General features: G+C 61.9%; 1 protein-coding gene across 1 annotated transcript; it reads left to right on the top strand.

Moving 5' to 3' along the window:
* Positions 1–1,345: 1,345 nt before the first annotated feature.
* LOC142028527 (dual specificity tyrosine-phosphorylation-regulated kinase 1B-like) lies at positions 1,346–17,727 on the top strand (the record flags this gene model as incomplete). Its single annotated transcript, XM_075022346.1, has 7 exons — positions 1,346–1,523; positions 3,022–3,308; positions 5,863–6,009; positions 8,155–8,295; positions 13,012–13,315; positions 15,087–15,193; positions 17,275–17,727. Coding segments are annotated over exons 1-7 (1,476 nt in total), but the record flags the coding sequence as incomplete, so codon positions are not given.
* Positions 17,728–19,086: the final 1,359 nt, after the last annotated feature.

The following is a 19,086-nucleotide window of genomic DNA, read 5'->3' as shown; positions in this document are numbered from 1 at the left end:
CCTTCCTCATTTTTGGGGGTCCCCTCCTCATTTTTGGGGGTCCCTTCCTCATTTTTGGGGGTCGCCTTCTCATTTTTGGGGTCCCCTCCTCATTGTTGGGGGTCCCCTTCTCATTTTTGGGGTCCCTGCCTCATTTTTGGGGTCCCCTCCTTATTTTTTGTGGTCCCTTCCTCATTTTTGGGGGTCCCCTCCTCATTTTTGGGGGGTCCCTTCTCATTTTTGGGGTCCCCTCCTCATTTTTGGGGGGTCACCTTCTCATTTTTGGGGTCCCTGCCTCATTTTTGGGGGTCCCCTCCTCATTTTTGGGGTCCCCTCCTCATTTTTGGGGGTCCCCTCCTCATTTTTTGGGGGTCCCTTATTTTTTGTGGTCCCTTCCTCATTTTTGGGGGTCCCCTCCTCATTTTTGGGTCCCCTCCTCATTTTTGGGGGGTCCCTTCTCATTTTTGGGGTCCCCTCCTCATTTTTGGGGGGTCGCCTTCTCATTTTTGGGGTCCCTGCCTCATTTTTGGGGGTCCCCTCCTTATTTTTTGTGGTCCCTTCCTCATTTTTGGGGGTCCCCTCCTCATTTTTGGGGGTCCCTTCCTCATTTTTGGGGGTCGCCTTCTCATTTTTGGGTCCCCTCCTCATTGTTGGGGGTCCCCTTCTCATTTTTGGGGTCCCTGCCTCATTTTTGGGGTCCCCTCCTTATTTTTTGTGGTCCCTTCCTCATTTTTGGGGGTCCCCTCCTCATTTTTGGGGGGTCCCTTCTCATTTTTGGGGTCCCCCTCCTCATTTTTGGGGGGTCATTTTCTCATTTTTGGGGTCCCTGCCTCATTTTTGGGGGTCCCCTCCTCATTTTTGGGGGTCCCCTCCTCATTTTTGGGGTCCCTGCCTCATTTTTGTGGTCCCTTCCTCATTTTTGGGGGTCCCCTCCTCATTTTTGTGGTCCCTTCCTCATTTTTTGGGGTCCCTGCCGCATTTTTGGGGGTCCCCTCCTTATTTTTTGTGGTCCCTTCCTCATTTTTGGGGGTCCCCTTCTCATTTTTGGGGGTCCCCCTCCTTATTTTTTGTGGTCCCTTCCTCATTTTTGGGGGTCCTCTTCTCATTTTTGGGGTCCCTTCCTCATTTTTGGGGGTCCCCTCCTCATTTTTTGGGGTCCTTTCCTCATTTCTGGGGTCCCTTCCTCATTTTTGGGGGTCCCTCCTTATTTTTTGTGGTCCCTTCCTCATTTTTGGTGGTCCCTTCATCATTTTTGGGCTCCCCTCCTCATTTTTGGGGCTCCTCTCCTCATTTTTGGAGGTCCCCTCCTCAATTTTGGGGTCCCCCCCCTCCTTCTTGGGGTCCCCCTGCCCCCCCCTAACACCCATCTCCCCCCCCCCCCCCAATTTTCCCCCAGGTGGTGAAGGCGTACGACCACCAGGCGCAGGAGTGGGTGGCCATTAAAATCATCAAAAACAAAAAAGCGTTTCTCAACCAGGCGCAAATCGAGCTCCGGCTCCTGCAGCTGATGAACCAACATCACACCGAGATGAAATATTACATCGGTCAGTGGGGCAGCACGCTTGGGGGGCGCACTTGGGGGGCAGCACACTTGGGGGGCTCGCCCCACGGCGCTCGCTCCCTGCCTCGGGATTTGGGGAGAGGGGGACGTCGGAGTTCCTTGGGAGGGGGTTTGGTGTGGATTTGGGGGGTGTAAGAGGGGGTGAGGGTGGTTCTAGGGGGGATTTGGGGCGTGTGGGGCAGGTTTTGTTGTTGGGGGGGGGGAGTTGTGGGGCAGGGAGGGGGTCGGATTTGCCGTGGGGCAGGGATTTGGGGGCAGTTGGGTGGATTTTGTTGTTGGGGGGCAGTTACGGGGCACGAATAAGGTCAGATCTGGCCATGGGGCAGGGATTTGGGGGCAGCTATGGGGCAGATTTTGTTATTGGGGGCAGTTGTGGGGCAGGGACAAGGTCGGATCTCGCCGTGGGGCAGAGATTTGGGGGAAGTTGGGGGGTGGATTTTGTTGTTGTGGGGCAGGGAGAAGGTCGGATCTGGCCGTGGGGCAGGGATTTGGGGGCAGTTGTGGGGCTGATTTTGTTGTTGGGGGGTAGTTGTGGGGCAGGTAGGAGGTCGGATCTGGCCATGGGGCAGGGATTTGGGGGCAGTTGTGGGGCAGATTTTGTACTTGGGGGGCAGTTACAGGGCAAAAATAAGGTCAGATTCCACTGTGGGGCGGGGATTTGGGGGCAGTTGTGGGGCAGATTTTGTTGTGGGGGGCAGTTACGGGGCACAAATAAGGTCGGATCTCGCTGTGGGGCAGGGATTTGGGGGCAGTTGGGTGGATTTTGTTGTTGGGGGGGCAGTTGTGGGGCAGGGAGAAGGTTGGATCTCACCGTGGGGCAGGGATTTGGGGGCAGCTCTGGGGTGGATTTTGTTGTCGGGGGGCAGTTGTGGGGCAGGGAGAAGATCGGATTTTGCCGTGGGGCAGGGATTTGGGGGCATTTGTGGGGCAGATCTTGTTGTTGGGGGGCAATTGTGGGGCAAAAAGGACTAGGATTTCTCCTTTGGGGGGGCAGATCCCATCGTGACCCATATCTATGGGGCAGAAGAACAGCCAGCTTTCCCCATAGGGCAGGGATTTGGGGGCAGTTGGGTGGATTTTGTTGTGGGGGGCAGTTACGGGGCAGGGAGAAGGTCGGATCTCGCCGTGGGGCGGGGATTTGGGGTCAGTTATGGGGCAAATCTTGTTGTTGGGGAGCAGTTGTGGGGCAGGGAGCGGCCAGATCCCACCTTGGACCCATATCTATGGGGCAGGGAAACAATTTGATCTACCGAACGACCACCAGGGGCAATAATTCGGGGGGCAAACCTTCCGGGGAAATTACGGGAGGGAGGAATGAGCGAGATGTCCTTGCGGGGGGGCCAGATCCCCTTCTCACCATCCCCGCCCTATATCTATGGGGCAGAAAAACATCCCCGTTTGTCGTGTCCTCCTTGAAGAGGAGTCCTGATGCAAAAATGCGCCCCCTAACCGCCCCCCCCTTTCTCTCGCCGGGCCGCCAGTCCACCTCAAGCGTCACTTCATGTTCCGCAACCACCTCTGCCTGGCCTTCGAGCTCCTCTCCTACAACCTCTACGACCTCCTCCGCAACACCAACTTCCGCGGCGTCTCCCTCAACCTCACCCGCAAATTCGCCCAGCAGCTCTGCGCCGCCCTCCTCTTCCTCGCCACCCCCGAGCTCAGCATCATCCACTGCGACCTCAAGCCCGAGAACATCCTCCTCTGCAACCCCAAACGCTCCGCCGTCAAAATCGTCGACTTCGGCAGCTCCTGCCAGCTCGGCCAGAGGGTGAGTCTGCCGGCGGGCGGGAGGAAGGGGGCAGGGGGCGGAGCTGACGCCGCTCGGGCTCCGCCTCCTGGCACGGGAAGACCCGCCCCCGGGACGCTGAGTCCTCCCCTCGGCAAGTTTGGGGCTATGGAGCGTTTAGCCCCGCCCCCTGATGGAGTAAGCCCCGCCCGCAGACCAGGAGGACACACCTCCTGTCTTAGCTCCGCCCTCTTGGTTGGGAAGACCCGCCCCCGATGGAGTAAGCCCCACCCCCAGGCCAGAAGGACATACCCCTTTGGCTTGGCTCCGCCCTCTGGGCTGGGAAGACCCGCCCCCAGGATGCTGAGTCCCTCCCCCCCCAAATTTTCAGATTATGGAGCATTAAGCCCCGCCCCCAAGTCAGAAGGATACACCCCCCTGCCATGGCTCCACCTCCTGGGCTGGGAAGACCCGCCCCCGGGACGCTGAGTCCTCCCCTCGGCACGTTTGGGGCTATGGAGCGTTTAGCCCCGCCCCCTGATGGAGTAAGCCCCGCCCGCAGACCAGGAGGACACACCCCTTTGGCTTGGCTCCGCCTCCTGGGCTGGGGAGACCCGCCCCCGGGATGCTGAGTCCTGTCATTGGCAAGTTTAGGGCTATGGAGCATTAAGCCCTGCCCCCTGTAATGATTAAGCCCCACCCACAGACCGGGAGGACACACCCCTGCCTTGGCTCCACCTCCTGGGCCGGGAAGACCCGCCCCCGATGGAATAAGCCCCACCCCCAGGCCAGAAGAACACACCCTTTTGGCTTGGTTCCGCCTCCTGGGCTGGGAAGACCCGCCCCCGGGATGCTGAGTCCCGCCCCCAACAATTTTAAGGACTATGGAGCATTAAGCCCCGCCCCAAAGGTTTAAGCTCCGCCTCCAAGCCAGGAGGACACACCCCTTTGTCTTGGCTCCACCTCCTGGCTGGGAAGACCCACCCCCTGATGGAGTAAGCCCCACCCCTAAGCCAGAAGGACACACCCCTTTGGCTTGGCTCCACCCTCTGGGCTGGGAAGACCCGCCCCCAGGATGCTTAGTCCCGCCCCCAACAATTTTAAGGACTATGGCGCATTACGCCCCGCCCCGAAGGTGTAAGCCCCGCCCCCAAGCCAGGAGGACATACCCCTTTGGCTTGGCTCCGCCCTGTGGGCTGGGAAGACCCGCCCCCAGGATGCTGAGTCCCTCCCCCCCCAAATTTTCAGATTATGGAGCATTAAGCCCCGCCCCCAAGTCAGAAGGATACACCCCCCTGCCTTGGCTCCGCCTCCTGGCACGGGAAGACCCGCCCCCGGGACGCTGAGTCCTCCCCTCGGCACGTTTGGGGCTATGGAGCGTTTAGCCCTGCCCCCTGATGGAGTAAGCCCCGCCCACAGACCAGGAGGACACACCCCTTTGGCTTGGCTCCGCCTCCTGGGCTGGGGAGACCCGCCCCCGGGATGCTGAGTCCCGCCCCCAACAATTTTAAGGACTATGGAGCATTAAGCCCCGCCCCGAAGGTGTAAGCCCCGCCCCCAAGCCAGGAGGACACACCCCCTGGCTTGGCTCCACCTCCTGGGCCGGGAAGACCCGCCCCCCGGGGTGCTGAGTCCTTCCCTCGGCAAGTTTAGGGCTATGGAGTGTTTAGCCCCGCCCCCTGATGGAGTAAGCCCCGCCCCCAAGGCAGAAGGACACACCCCTTTGGCTTGGCTCCACCTCCTGGGCTGGGAAGACCCGCCCCCACAATGCTGAGCCCTGTCATAGGCAAGTTTGGAGCTATGGAGCATTAAGCCCCGCCCCCTGTAAGCATTAAGCCCCGCCTCCAGACCAGAAGGACACACCCCCTGCCTTGGCTCCACCTCCTGGGCCGGGAAGACCCGCCCCTAGGATGCCAAATCCCGCCCCTCCACAGGTTTAGGTCTATAGAGCATTTAGCCCCGCCCCCTGTAAAGAGTAAGCCACGCCCCCAGCCCAGAACACACGCCTTTGCCTTGGCTCCGCCTCCTGGATGGGGAAGACCCGCCCCCTCCCCTATTTGAGACCAGGGTGTTCTAAGCCCCGCCCCTGAGACCTGACCCCACCCCCTGCCTGTAGCTCCGCCCCCTCCAGCTCCCCCTGCCCCAATGTTCTTCTGGCCCCTCCCTCGGGGGGGGTGTCCTTAGCCCCGCCCCTAAGGCGTAGCCCCGCCCCTAAGGCATAGCCCCACCCCTAAGGCATAGCCCCGCCCCTTAGGCATAGCCCCGCCCCTTCGGCAACCCCCCTGTCCCTTTTTAAAGGCACACACCCCCCTCATCTCCCAAAGGGTCTCTCCCCTCCCTTTTTAGGACTTAGCCCCGCCCCCTCCAGACCAAGCCCCGCCCCTTAGCCTTAGCTCCACCCCCACAGCTTGGCCACACCCCTTAGGCGTAGCCCCACCCCCTGGGCAATCCCCCCGTCCCTTTTTAAAGGCACACACACACGCCCCCTTCCATCTCCCAAAGGGCCTCGCCCCCCCCCTTTAGGGCTAAGCCCCGCCCCCTGGGCGTGTCCCCGCCCCCTGGGCGTGTCCCCACCTGACGCCCCGCCCCCTCCCAGATCTACCAGTACATCCAGAGCCGGTTCTACCGTTCCCCCGAGGTGCTGCTGGGGCTCCCCTACGACCTGGCCATCGACATGTGGTCCCTGGGCTGCATCCTGGTGGAGATGCACACCGGGGAGCCCCTCTTCAGCGGCGCTAATGAGGTGGGCGGGGCCTGTGGGGGAGTGGGCGGGGCCTGCGACGTGAGTGGGCGGGGCCTGGGAGCGAGGGGCGGGGCCTGGGAGCAAGGGTGGGGCTCAGGAGGGGGGACTTTGGGGGGGTGTTTACTGGGGAAACCTGCTAAAGTGGTGTTACTGTGGTGGGCGGGGCTTGAGGGGGAAGGGGCGGGGCCTGTGGGGGGAGTGGGCGGGGCCTGGGAGCGAGGGGCGTGGCCTGGGAGCGGGGGTGGGGCTCGGGAGGGGAGACCTGGGGGGGGTGTTTACTGGGGAAACCTGCTAAAGTGGTGTTACTGTGGTGGGCGGGGCTTGAGGGGGAAGGGGCGGGGCCTGTGGGGGAGTGGGCGGGGCCTGGGCGGTGAGGGGCGGGGGCTCGGGAGGCGGGACCTTAGGGGCGTGTATGCTGGGGAAACGTGCTACAGTGGTGTTAATGTGGTGGGCGGGGCTTGAGGGGGAAGGGGCGGGGCCTGGGGAGAGGGGCGGGGCCTGGGGTGAGGGGCGGGGCTCTGGAGGGGGGACCTTGGGGGGGTGTATGCTGGGGAAACCTGCTAACATGGTGTTAATGTGGTGGGCGGGGCTTGAGGGGAAGGGGCAGGGCCTGCTGGTGGAGGGGGTGTGGCCTCTGGAGGGAGGGGTCGGGGAGGCGGGGCCGCACCTGGCGGAGGTTCCCGCTGTTTCCAAGGGGGTGGGCGGGGCTTCCTGGGAGAAAGGAGGCGGGGCTTGGGCGGGGGAGGCGGGGCCAGGCGGGGCAGGGTCGAGGGCTGGAGGTGGAGCTGGGGTGGGTGGGGTTTGTATTGGGGAAGGCGGGGCCTTGTGGGGAAGGGGTGGGGTTGGGGCAAGGGGGTGGGGCCTCGCGGCTTGTGGGCGGGGCTTGGAGTGGGCCGGGCTTCCCCGGGGGAGGCAGGAGGAGACCTCGGGGACATCCCTGGCGGGGTCGGGGTGGCCTTGGGGACCCCAAAAATGTCCCCGACAGGGTCAGGGTGGCCTTGGGGACATCCCTGATGGGGTCAAAGGTGGCTTTGGGGACATCCCTGAGAAGGTCATGGTGGCCTTGGGGACCCCGGAGATGTCCCCAACAGGGTCAGGGTGGCCTTGGGGACCCCAAAAATGTCTCCGACAGGGTCAGGGTGGTCTTGGGGACCCCAAAAATGTCCCTGACAGGGTCAGAGTGGCCTTGGGGACCCCAGAGATGTCCTCAACAGGGTCAAGGGGGCCTTGGGGACATCCCTGAGAGAGTCAAGGTGGCCTTGAGGACCTTGGGGACATCCCCAACAGGGTCAAGGTGGCCTTGGGGACATCTCTGATGGAGTCAGAGGTGGCTTTGGGGACCCCAGAAATGTCCCCAACAGGGTCAGGGTGACCTTGGGGACATCCCTGCGAGGGTCAGGGTGGCTTTTGGGACCGCAGAGATGTCCCCAACAGGGTCAGGGTGGCCTTGGGGACATCTCTGATGGGGTCAAAGGTGGCCTTGGGGACCCCGGAGATGCCCCCAACAGGGTCAAGGTGGCCTTGGGGACATCCGTGAGAGGGTCAGGGTGGCTTTTGGGACTCTGGAGATGTCCCCGACAGGGTCAAGGTGGCCTTGGGGACATCCCTGAGAGGATCAAGGTGGCCTTGGGGACCTTGGGGACATCCCCGACAGGGTCAAGGGGGCCTTGGGGACCCTGGGGACATCCCGAACAGGATCAGGGTGGCCTTGGGGACATCCCTGATGGGGTCAAAGGTGGCTTTGGGGACATCCCTCAGAGGGTCAGGGTGGCCTTGGGGACACCAAGGATGTCCTGGGCAGGACTGAGGTGGCCTTGGGGACCCCGGAGATGTCCCCAACAGGGTCAGGGTGGGCTCGGGGACATCCTTGGTGGCGCTGGGGTGGCCTTAGGGACCGTAACGATGTCACGCCGAGGTCAGGGTGACCTTGGGGACATCCTCGGTGTCCCCAAGCCACGTTGACGAAAAACCACGGGGGGCTGCCACGTCCCCTTGGGTGCTTGATGGGGGGGGGGGTGTCTCGGGGACATCCCCGCCATCGCCGGTGGGCCGGGGGCGACCTCGGGGACGACGATGACCTCAACGGTGACAACGGTGACGTCATCTCGTGGCCCCGCCCCCACCGTGTCCCTTCCCTGTCCCCAGGCCGACCAGATGAACCGGATCGTGGAGGTGCTGGGGCTGCCCCCCCCCCACATGCTGGAACAGGCTCCCAAAGCCCGAAAATATTTCGAGAAGCTTCCGGAAGGGGGGTGGGCCCTCAAGAGAAACAAGGAGAGCAAGAAGGTGAGCGGGACCTTCCCAGTATGGACCAGTACGGACCAGTAAGGTCTTTGGTACCTCCCGGTATGGACCAGGAGATCTTCAGGACCTGCCAGGATCCACGCAGTTGGTCCGAGGTCCCTCCCAGCATGTGCCAGTGGCTCTGAACTGTATCCCAGTATGGCCCAGTAGCCGTTGAGGGCCTCCCAGTATGGCCCAGTAGCCCTTTAGGACCTCCCAGTATGGCCCAGTAGCTCTTTGGGGCGTCCCAGCGTAGCCCAGTAGATCTTCAGGACGTCCCAGCAGCCACTTAGTTGGTCCTCGGTGCTTCCTTCTATGTCCCAGTGGTTTTAAATTGTATCCCAGTATATACCAGTAATCTTTCAGAGTCTCCCAGTATGGCCCAGTAGCCCTTCAGGACCTCCCAGTATGGCCCAGTAGATCTTCAAGACCTCCCAGTATGGCCCAGTAGCTCTTTGGGGCCTCCCAGTAGATCTTCGGGACCTCCCAGGATCCACGCAGTTGGTCCGAGGTCCCTCCCAGCATGTGCCAGTGGCTCTGAACTGTATCCCAGTATGGCCCAGTAGCCGTTCAGGGCCTCCCAGTATGGCCCAGTAGCCCTTTCGGACCTCCCAGTATGGCCCAGTAGCCCTTTAGGACCTCCCAGTATGGCCCAGTAGCTCTCTGGGGCATCCCAGCGTAGCCCAGTAGATCTTCAGAACCACCCAGGAGCCACTTAGTTGGTCCTCGGTGCTTCCTCCTACGTCCCAGTGGTTTTAAATTGTATCCCAGTATATACCAGTAATCCTTCAGAGTCTCCCAGTATGGACCAGTACTCATTCAGCACTTCCCAGTATGGCCCAGTAGCCCTTCAGAACCTCCCAGGAGCCACTCAGTTTCTCCTTGGTGCCTCCCAGGATGTCCCAGTGCCTCTGAATTGTATCCCAGTATAACCCAGTAGCCCTTTCGGACCTCCCAGTATAGACCAGTTGCCCTTTCAGACCTCCCAGTATGGCCCAGTAGCCCTTTAGGACCTCCCAGTATAGACCAGTCGCCCTTTAGAACCTCCCAGTATGGCCCAGTAGCTCTTTGGGGCATCCCAGCGTAGCCCAGTAGATCTTCAGAACCACCCAGGAGCCACTTAGTTGGTCCTCGGTGCTTCCTCCTACGTCCCAGTGGTTTTAAATTGTATCCCAGTATATACCAGTAATCCTTCAGAGTCTCCCAGTATGGACCAGTACTCATTCAGCACTTCCCAGTATGGCCCAGTAGCCCTTTAGGACCTCCCAGTATAGACCAGTCGCCCTTTAGAACCTCCCAGTATGGCCCAGTAGCTCTTTGGGGCGTCCCAGTGTAGCCCAGTAGATCTTCAGGACCTCCCAGGATCCACGCAGTTGGTCCGAGGTCCCTCCCAGCATGAGCCAGTGGCTCTGAACTGTATCCCAGTATGGCCCAGTAGCCGTTGAGGGCCTCCCAGTATGGCCCAGTAGCCTTTTAGGACCTCCCAGTATGACCCAGTAGCCCTTTCGGACCTCCCAGTATGGCCCAGTAGCTCTTTGGGGCATCCCAGTGTAGCCCAGTAGATCTTCAGAACCACCCAGGAGCCACTTAGTTGGTCCTCGGTGCTTCCTCCTACGTCCCAGTGGTTTTAAATTGTATCCCAGTATATACCAGTAATCCTTCAGAGTCTCCCAGTATGGACCAGTACTCATTCAGCACTTCCCAGTATGGCCCAGTAGCCCTTCAGAACCTCCCAGGAGCCACTCAGTTTCTCCTTGGTGCCTCCCAGGATGTCCCAGTGCCTCTGAATTGTATCCCAGTATAACCCAGTAGCCCTTTCGGACCTCCCAGTATAGACCAGTTGCCCTTTCAGACCTCCCAGTATGGCCCAGTAGCCCTTTAGGACCTCCCAGTATAGACCAGTCGCCCTTTAGAACCTCCCAGTATGGCCCAGTAGCTCTTTGGGGCGTCCCAGCGTAGCCCAGTAGATCTTCAGGACGTCCCAGCAGCCACTTAGTTGGTCCTCGGTGCTTCCTTCTATGTCCCAGTGGTTTTAAATTGTATCCCAGTATATACCAGTAATCCTTCAGAGTCTCCCAGTATGGACCAGTAGCCCTTCAAGACCTCCCAGTATGGCCCAGTAGCCCTTCAGGACCTCCCAGTATGGACCAGTAGCTCTTTGGGGCCTCCCAGTAGATCTTCAGGACCTCCCAGGATCCACGCAGTTGGTCCAAGGTCCCTCCCAGGATGAGCCAGTGGCTCTGAATTGTATCCCAGTATGGCCCAGTAGCCCTTTAGGACCTCCCAGTATGGCCCAGTAGCCCTTCAGGACCTCCCAGTATAGACCAGTAGCCCTTCAGGACCTCCCAGTATGGCCCAGTAGCTCTTTAGGACCTCCCAGTATAGACCAGTAGCCCTTTAGGACCTCCCAGTATGGCCCAGTAGCCCTTTAGGACCTCCCAGTATAACCCAGTCGCCCTTTCGGACCTCCCAGTATGGCCCAGTAGCTCTCTGGGGTGTCCCAGTGTAGCCCAGCAGATCTTCAGAACCTCCCAGGATCCCCGCAGTTGCTCCTCGGTGCCTCCCAGTATGTCCCAGTGCCTCTGAAGCGCATCCCAGTGCTTCCCAGTATGGCCCAGTATCCCATCAAAGCCTCCAAGGAGCCCACCCACACCCCCTTCCCGTGCCCTAGAGACCCCCAAAACCCCTCAGACCCCCCCCAGGACCCCCCCAAACCCCTTGGATCTCCCCCCAGGGACCCCCAAACCACCAGATCTCCCCCCAAACCCCAAGGACCCCCCTTAGGGACCCTTCCAAACTCTCAGACCCCTCCCAGGACCCCCCAAATTTTCAGGGACCCCCCCAAGGACACCCCCAAACCCCTCAGATCTCCCCCCAGGACCCCCCAAACCTCCTCCCCCCCGCCCCAGAACCCCCAAGGACCCCCCCAAACCTCTCAGCTCTCCCCCAGGACCCCCCCAAACTGTCAGATCTCCCCCCAGGGACCCCCCTAAACCACCAAGATCTCCCCCCAGCACCCCCAAAAAATCAGATCTCCCCCCAGGCCCCCCCAAACCCATGAAATCTGCCCAGGACCCCCCAAACTCTCAGATCTCCCCCCAAAGACACCCCAAACCTCCTCCCCCCCTCTCCATGACCCCCAAGGACCCCCCCAAACCACCAGATCTCCCCCCAGGACCCCCCCAAACCCATGAGATCCCCCCAGGACCCCCCTAAACCACCAGATCTTCCCCCCAAGACTCCCCCAAAAGTCAGGTGTGTCCCCCAAGGCCCCCCCAAACCCATGAGATCCCCCCAGGACCCCCCAAACTGTCAGATCTCCCCCCAAGTACCCCCCAAACTTCCTTTCTCCCCCTCCAGAACCCCCAAGGACCCCCCCAAACCACCAGATCTCCCCCCAGGGAACCTCCAAACCTCTCAGATCTCCCCCCAGGACCCCCCAAACTGTCAGATCTCCCCCCAAGTACCCCCCAAACCTCCTTTCCCCCCCTCCAGAACCCCCAAGGACCCCCCCAAACCTCTCAGATCTCCCCCAAGGACCCCCCCCACTGTCAGATCTCCCCCCAGAACCCCCCCAAACCCATAAGATTCCCCCAGGGCCCCCCCAAACTGTCAGATCTCCCCCCAAGGACCCCCCAAACCTCCTTCCCCCACCCTCCACAACCCCCAAGGACCCCCCCAAACCACCGGATCTCCCTCCAAGACCCTCCAAAAAGTCAGATGTCCCCCCAGGGACCCCCCCCAAACTCATGAGATCCACTCAGGACCCCCCCCAAACTGTCAGATCTCCCCCCAGGACCCCCTGAACTGTCAGATGTCCCCCCCAGGGACCCCCCCAAAGCCATGAGATCTGCCCAGGACCCCCCCAAACTCTCAGATCTCCCCCCAGGGACCCCCCTAAACCACCAAGATCTCCCCCCAGGACCCCCCAAAAAGTCAGATGTCCCCCCAGGGACCCCCCCAAAGCCATGAGATCCCCCCAGGACCCCCCCAGACTCTCAGATCTCCCCCCAGGACCCCCCCAAACTGTCAGATCTCCCCCCAGGGACCCCCCCTAAACCAACAGATCTCCCCCCAGGATGCCCCAAAAACTCAGATGTCCCCCCAGGGACCCCCCCAAACCATTGAGATCCCCCCAGGGCCCCCCCAAACTGTCAGATCTCCCCCCAGGACCCCCCGAACTGTCAGATGTCCCTCCCAATGCTCCCCCCCAAACCCATGAGATCCACCCAGGACCCCCCAAACCCCTCAAATCTCTCCCCGAGTACCCCCCAAACCTCCTTTCCCCCTCCTGGAACCCCAAGGACCCCCCCAAACCACCAAGATCTCCCCCCAGGACCCCCCAAAAAGTCAGATGTCCCCCCAGGGACCCCCCCAAACCCATGAGATCCCCCCAGAACCCCCCCAAACTGTCAGATCTCCCCCCAGGGACCCCTCTAAACCACCAAGATCTCCCCCCAGGACCCCCCAAAAAGTCAGATATCCCCCCAAGGACCCCCCCAGACCACCAAATCTCCCCCCAGGACCCCCCCCCAAACTGTCAGATCTCCCCTCAGGGACCCCCTAAACCACCAGATCTCCCCCCAGCACCCCCCAAAAAAAGTCAGATATCCCCCCAGGACCCCCCCAAACCCCCTCCGTTCCCCCCCAAACCCACCTCCCCGCTCCCCAACACCCACCCAACGTCCCCCCCCGCCGCCTCCTCCCAATTTCTTGCAGGAATACAAGGTGCCGGGAACGCGACGACTCCACGAGGTGCTGGGGGTGGAGAGCGGCGGGCCGGGGGGCCGTCGGGCGGGGGAGCAAGGCCACGCCCCTTCGGACTACCTAAAATTCAAGGATTTGGTCTTACGGATGTTGGATTACGAACCCCGAAGCCGCATCACCCCCTTCTACGCCCTCCAACACAATTTCTTCAAAAAAACCAACGACGAAGGCACCAACACCAGTAACAGCACTTCCACCAGTCCCGCCATGGAGCACAGTCACAGCACCAGTACCACCAGTTCCATCTCCAGTTCGGGTAGGGACCCCCCCACCCACCTCCCGGGGTTCTGGGGGATGGGTTTGGGAGAGGTGGGTCATCGCGGTGGGGCCAAAAATGGGAGCGTGGCGTTTGGTTGCGTCCCAGAACCGTCGTTGTCCCACCGGGAAACATCTCCCGATGGGTGGTGGCTCCTCGGGTCACCACGACACCCAGTTCTGTCCCGTCCCTGTCCCACCAGGAACCATCTCCCAATGGGTGGTGGCTCCTCAGACCACGACACCCAGTTCTGTCCCGTCCCAGTCCCACCGGGATCCGTGTCCCGATGGGTGGTGGCTCCTCAGACCATGACACCCAGTTCTGTCCCATCCCTGTCCCACCAGGAACCATCTCCCGATGGGTGGTGGCTCCCCAGGTCACCACAACACCCAGTTCTGTCCCATCCTTGTCCCACCAGGATCCATGTCCTGATGGGTGGTGGCTTCTCAGGCCACCACAACACCCAGTTCTGTCCCATCCCTGTCCCACCGGGATCCATGTCCCGATGGGTGGTGGCTCCTCAGGCCACCACAACCTCTTGGTCCTGTCCCATCCCTGTCCTTGTCCCACCAGGATCCATGTCCTGATGGGTGGTGGCTCCCCAGGTCACCACAACACCCAGTTCTGTCCCATCCCTGTCCCACCAGGAACCATCTCCCAATGGGTGGTGGTTCCTCAGACCATGACATCCGGTTCTGTCCCATCCCTGTCCCACCAGGATCCATGTCCTGATGGGTGGTGGCTCCTCAGGTCACCACGACACCCAGTTCTTTCCCACCAAGATCCATGTCCCGATGGGTGGTGGCTTCTCAGGCCACCACAACACCCAGTTCTGTCCCATCCTTGTCCCACCAGGATCCGTGTCCCGATGGGTGGTGGCTCCTCAGACCACAACACCCAGTTCTGTCCCATCCTTGTCCCACCAGGATCCATGTCCTGATGGGTGGTGGCTCCTCAGGCCACCACAACACCCAGTTCTGTCCCATCCCTGTCCCACCAGGATCCATGTCCTGATGGGTGGTGGCTCCTCAGACCGTGACACCCAGTTCTGTCCCATCCCTGTCCCACCAGGAACCATCTCCCGATGGGTGGTGGCTCCCCAGGTCACCACAACACCCAGTTCTGTCCCATCCCTGTCCCACCAGGATCCATGTCCTGATGGGTGGTGGCTTCTCAGACCATGACACCCAGTTCTGTCCCATCCCTGACCCACCAGGATTCATGTCCTGATGGGTGGTGGCTTCTCAGGCCACCACAACACCCAGTTCTGTCCCATCCCTGTCCTTGTCCCACCAGGATCCATGTCCTGATGGGTGGTGGCTCCCCAGGTCACCACAACACCCAGTTCTGTCCCATCCTTGTCCCACCAGGATCCATGTCCTGATGGGTGGTGGCTCCTCAGACCATGACATCCAGTTCTGTCCCATCCCTGTCCCACCAGGATCCATGTCCTGATGGGTGGTGGCTCCTCAGACCATGACACCCGGTTCTGTCCCATCCCTGTCCCACCAGGATCCACGTCCTGATGGGTGGTGGCTCCTCAGACCATGACACCCGGTTCTGTCCCATCCCTGTCCCTCCACGCTGGGCGCCATCTCCTCGGTCCACCACCGTTCCTTGAATCCCCACCGGATTTCTCCGTCCCCTTCCCCAACCCCAGCCCTCCCATCTCCGTCACCTCCTTGGTGACATCTCCCCGGGTCACCCCGTCCCCTCGGGGACATCTCCGTCCCACCCCACCGCCGCTGATGTCCTCCTCGTCCCCGGGCAGGTGGCTCCAGCGGCTCTTCCAACGACAACCGCAGTTACCGCTACAGCAACCGCTACTACGGGACCGCGGCGCCCGCCCACGCCGACTACGAGATGCAGAGCCCTCAGGTAACGCCGGTGGCACCCGTGGGTGCCACCACCCACCGCCGGGGACAACCCGGCCGGGGCGGGTGGGAGATATGGACCTTGGGGACGTCCTGGTCATACTGGGTGGGAGATGTGGACCTTGGGGACCTTCGGGATCCCTCTAGTGGCAGCGGGAAGGTGACGTGGGTGTTGAGGACCTTCAGGAACCCTCTAGTGACACCAGGAGGGTGACGTGGACCTTGGGGACACCCCGTGGTCACAGTGGGTGGGTGACATGGACCTTGGGGACCTTCAGGATCCCTCTGGTGCCACCAGGAGGGTGACATGGACCTTGGGGACACCCATGGTCACAGTGGGTGGGTGACATGGACCTTGGGGACCTTCAGGATCCCATGGCCATGACGTGGGGACCTTGGGGACACCACGACCATGACGTGGGGACCTTGGGGATCCCATGACCATGACATGAGGACCTTGGGGACACCACGACCATGACACGAGGACCTTGAGGATCCCATGACCATGACATGAGGACCTTGGGGACACCATGGCCATGAGGTGGGGACCTTGAGGACCCCATGACCATGCCAAGGGGATCTTGGAGACCCCATGACCATGACGTGGGCGCCTTGGGGACACCACGGCCATGAGATGGGGACCTTGGGGATCCCATGACCATGATGTGGGGACCTTGGGGACACCACGACCACGACGTGGGCACGTTGGGGACACCATGGCCATGACATGAGGACCTTGGGGACACCATGGCCATGGCATGGGGACCTTGAGGACTCCATGACCATGCCAAGGGGACCTTGGGGACACCACGACCATGAGGTGGCGACCTTGGGGCTCCCATGATGTGAGGACCTTGGGGACACCACAACCATGACGTGGGGACCTTGATGATCCCGTGACCATGACATGAGGACCTTGGGGACACCACGACCATGAGGTGGGGACCTTGGGGACCTCATGGTCATGCCATGGGGATCTTGGGGACCTCATGACCATGAGGCGGGGACCTTGGGGACACCATGGCCATGCCATGGGGACCTTGAGGATCCCATGAGCATGATGCGAAGACCTGGGGGACCCCATGGCCATGACGTGGGCACCTTGGGGACCCCATGGCCATGCCAAGAGGATCTTGGTGACCCCATGACCATGACACGAGGACCTTGGGGACACCACGGCCATGAGATTGGGACCTTGGGGACCCCATGGCCATGACATGAAGATCTTGGGGACACCACAGCCATGACGTGAGGACCCTGGGGACAACCATGGCCATCACTTGGGGACCTTGAGGACCCCATGATCATGCCAAGGGGATCTTGGTGACCCCATGACCATGACACGAGGACTTTGGGGACACCACGACCATGAGATTGGGACCTTGGTGACCCCATGACCATGACATGAAGATCTTGGGGACACTACAGCCATGACACGAGGACCTTGGGGACACCATGGCCATGAGGTGGGGACCTTGGGGACACCAAAACCATGACGTGGGGACCTTGAGGACCCCATGACCATGCCAGGGGGACCTTGGGGACCCCATGACCGTGACGTGGGGACCTTGGGGACCCCATGACCATGAGGTGGGGACCTTGAGGACACCATGGCCATGCCATGGGGATCTTGGGGACACCATGACACGAGGACCTTGGGGACACCACGACCATGACGTGGGGACCTTGAGGACCCCATGACCATGCCAAGGGGACCTTGGGGACCCCATGACCATGACGTGGGGACCTTGGAGACCCCATGACCATGACGTGAGGATCTTGGGGACACCATGGCCATGACGTGGGGACCTTGGGGACACCACGACCATGACGTGAGGACCTTGGTGCCACCACGGCCATGACACGAGGACCTTGGGGACCCCATGACCATGCCAAGGGGACCTTTGGGACCCCATGACCATGACGTGACGATCTTGGTGACCCCACGCCCATGACACGACGACCTTGGGGACCCCACGCCCACGCCCAGGGGACCTTGGGGCCACCACCACCACCCCCCCCGCGTGTCCGTCCCCCCCCTCCTCTAACTCTTTTTTTTTGTTTGTTTTTCTCTCCCCCCCCCAGGCCCCCCCAGCGCAACCGCCCCGACCTTGGCCCGCCGGCGACCCCCCGGCCGTCCCCCCGTCACCGTCACCGACGCCTTCAACCCCTTGGGACCCCCTAAACCCCCCCAAATTCTACCTGGAGGAGGAGGAGGAGGAGGAGAAAGAGAAAGGGGGGCGCCCCCCCGCCTTTCCCACGCCCCCCCCGCCCCCCACCACCACCACCACCACCATCATCATCATCACCACCAGCACCAGCACCACCAGCACCACCAGCACCACCCGGCGGCGGCCCCCCCGCCTCAGGGCCAGGCGGTGCCGGCGGGGGGGTCCCTTCCAACGAAAGGATGGATTTCGGGGCCCCCCCCTCCTCCTCCTCCTCCTCCTCCTCCTCTTCCTCCTCCTTTACCTCCCCCCCCCCTCCGCCCCCGCCGCCCCCCCTCGGCATCACCCGGACTGTCACCCCTTTTCTTCGGCATTCCGGACTCGAGGGGGGGGCGCCGGAGGAGGAGGAGGAGGAGGAGGAGGAGGAGGAGGAGGAGGGGGGGGGACAACGACGACGGCGGGGGGGGGGGGACACCCCCACGAAGGTCCCCACCCCCCTACGGGGGTCCCCATTTAAGGGGGCGCCCCGATCACGAGGACTCGGCCATTTTGGGGGTCTGCGTCCCCCAAAGTACGGCCGCCAGCTCTTGACGGCCCCCCCCCCCCCCCGTTGTGTGTGTGCGTGTGTCCCCCCCCCCGATTCTGCGGCGCTTTATTATTATTATTATTGTTATTATTAATTATTATTAATTATTATGGGGAGGGGGGGGTAGGAAGCGGGGGAAGGGGGAGCGGGGGGGGGGATTAGCCCAAAATTGGGGGGCTGGGGGGGGGGCTGCTGCCTCTTGGGGGGGGGCACCCACCCGTTTTGGGGGGCACCCACCCCTTTTGAGGGGGCGTCCACCCATATGAGGGGGCACCCACCCGTTTTGGGGGGGCTGCCACCCGTTTTGGGGGGCACCCACCCGTTTTGGGGGGGCACCCACTTGTTTTGGGGGGGCGTCCACCCATTTTGGGGGGCTGCCACCCATTTTGGGGGGGGGCTGCTGCCTCTTGGGGGGGGGCACCTGCCCATTTTGGGGGGGCACCCACCTGTTTTGGGGGGGCTGTTGCCTTTTGGGGGGGTCACCCACCTATTTGGGGGGGGCACCCACCCATTCAGGGGGGCTGTTGCCTCTTGGGGGGGGCACCACCTATTTTGGGGGGGCACCCACCCATTTTGGGGGGGCACCCACCCCCTTTACCCTGGTGGTGGGGGGGGGCACCATGGGTGGGGAGGGGGACACCCATTTGGGGGGGGCACCCATGGGTGGGGGTGCCCCCCCCGGTGGATTTTTAGTCAAAATTTTAATTAATTGTACCAAAGACGGTGCCCCCCCCCTCCATGGGTGCTGCCCCCCCCCCTCAGGGCCACCCATGGGTGCTGCCCCCCCCCACACCGGGGGGGGGGAACTTTGGGGGGGGGGGGGGCGGTGAATAAACTGGTGACAGCAGCACCCGCGGGTCCCTCACTGCTCCGGCTATAGGGGCTGGGGGGGTCCTATAGGGGATGGGGGGGGGGGCTATAGGGGCTGGGGGGGGGATCTATAGGGTGGAGGGGGGGGTATGGGGCTGGGGGGGGCTGTATGGGGGGGTTATAGGGGCTGGGGGGGGGATCTATAGGGTATAGGAGGGGTATGAGGACCGGGGGGGGGGGAATCTATAGGGTGTAGGGGGGGTATGGGGACGGGGGGGGGGGATCTATAGGGTATAGGGCGGGTTATGGGGCTGGGGGGGGAATCTATAGGGT

Source organism: Buteo buteo, unplaced genomic scaffold (assembly GCF_964188355.1).
Source record: "Buteo buteo unplaced genomic scaffold, bButBut1.hap1.1 HAP1_SCAFFOLD_556, whole genome shotgun sequence".
Lineage (NCBI taxonomy): Eukaryota > Metazoa > Chordata > Aves > Accipitriformes > Accipitridae > Buteo > Buteo buteo.
The sequence above is the reverse complement of the archived record's forward strand: the minus strand, read 5'-3'. Positions and strand labels throughout refer to the sequence as shown.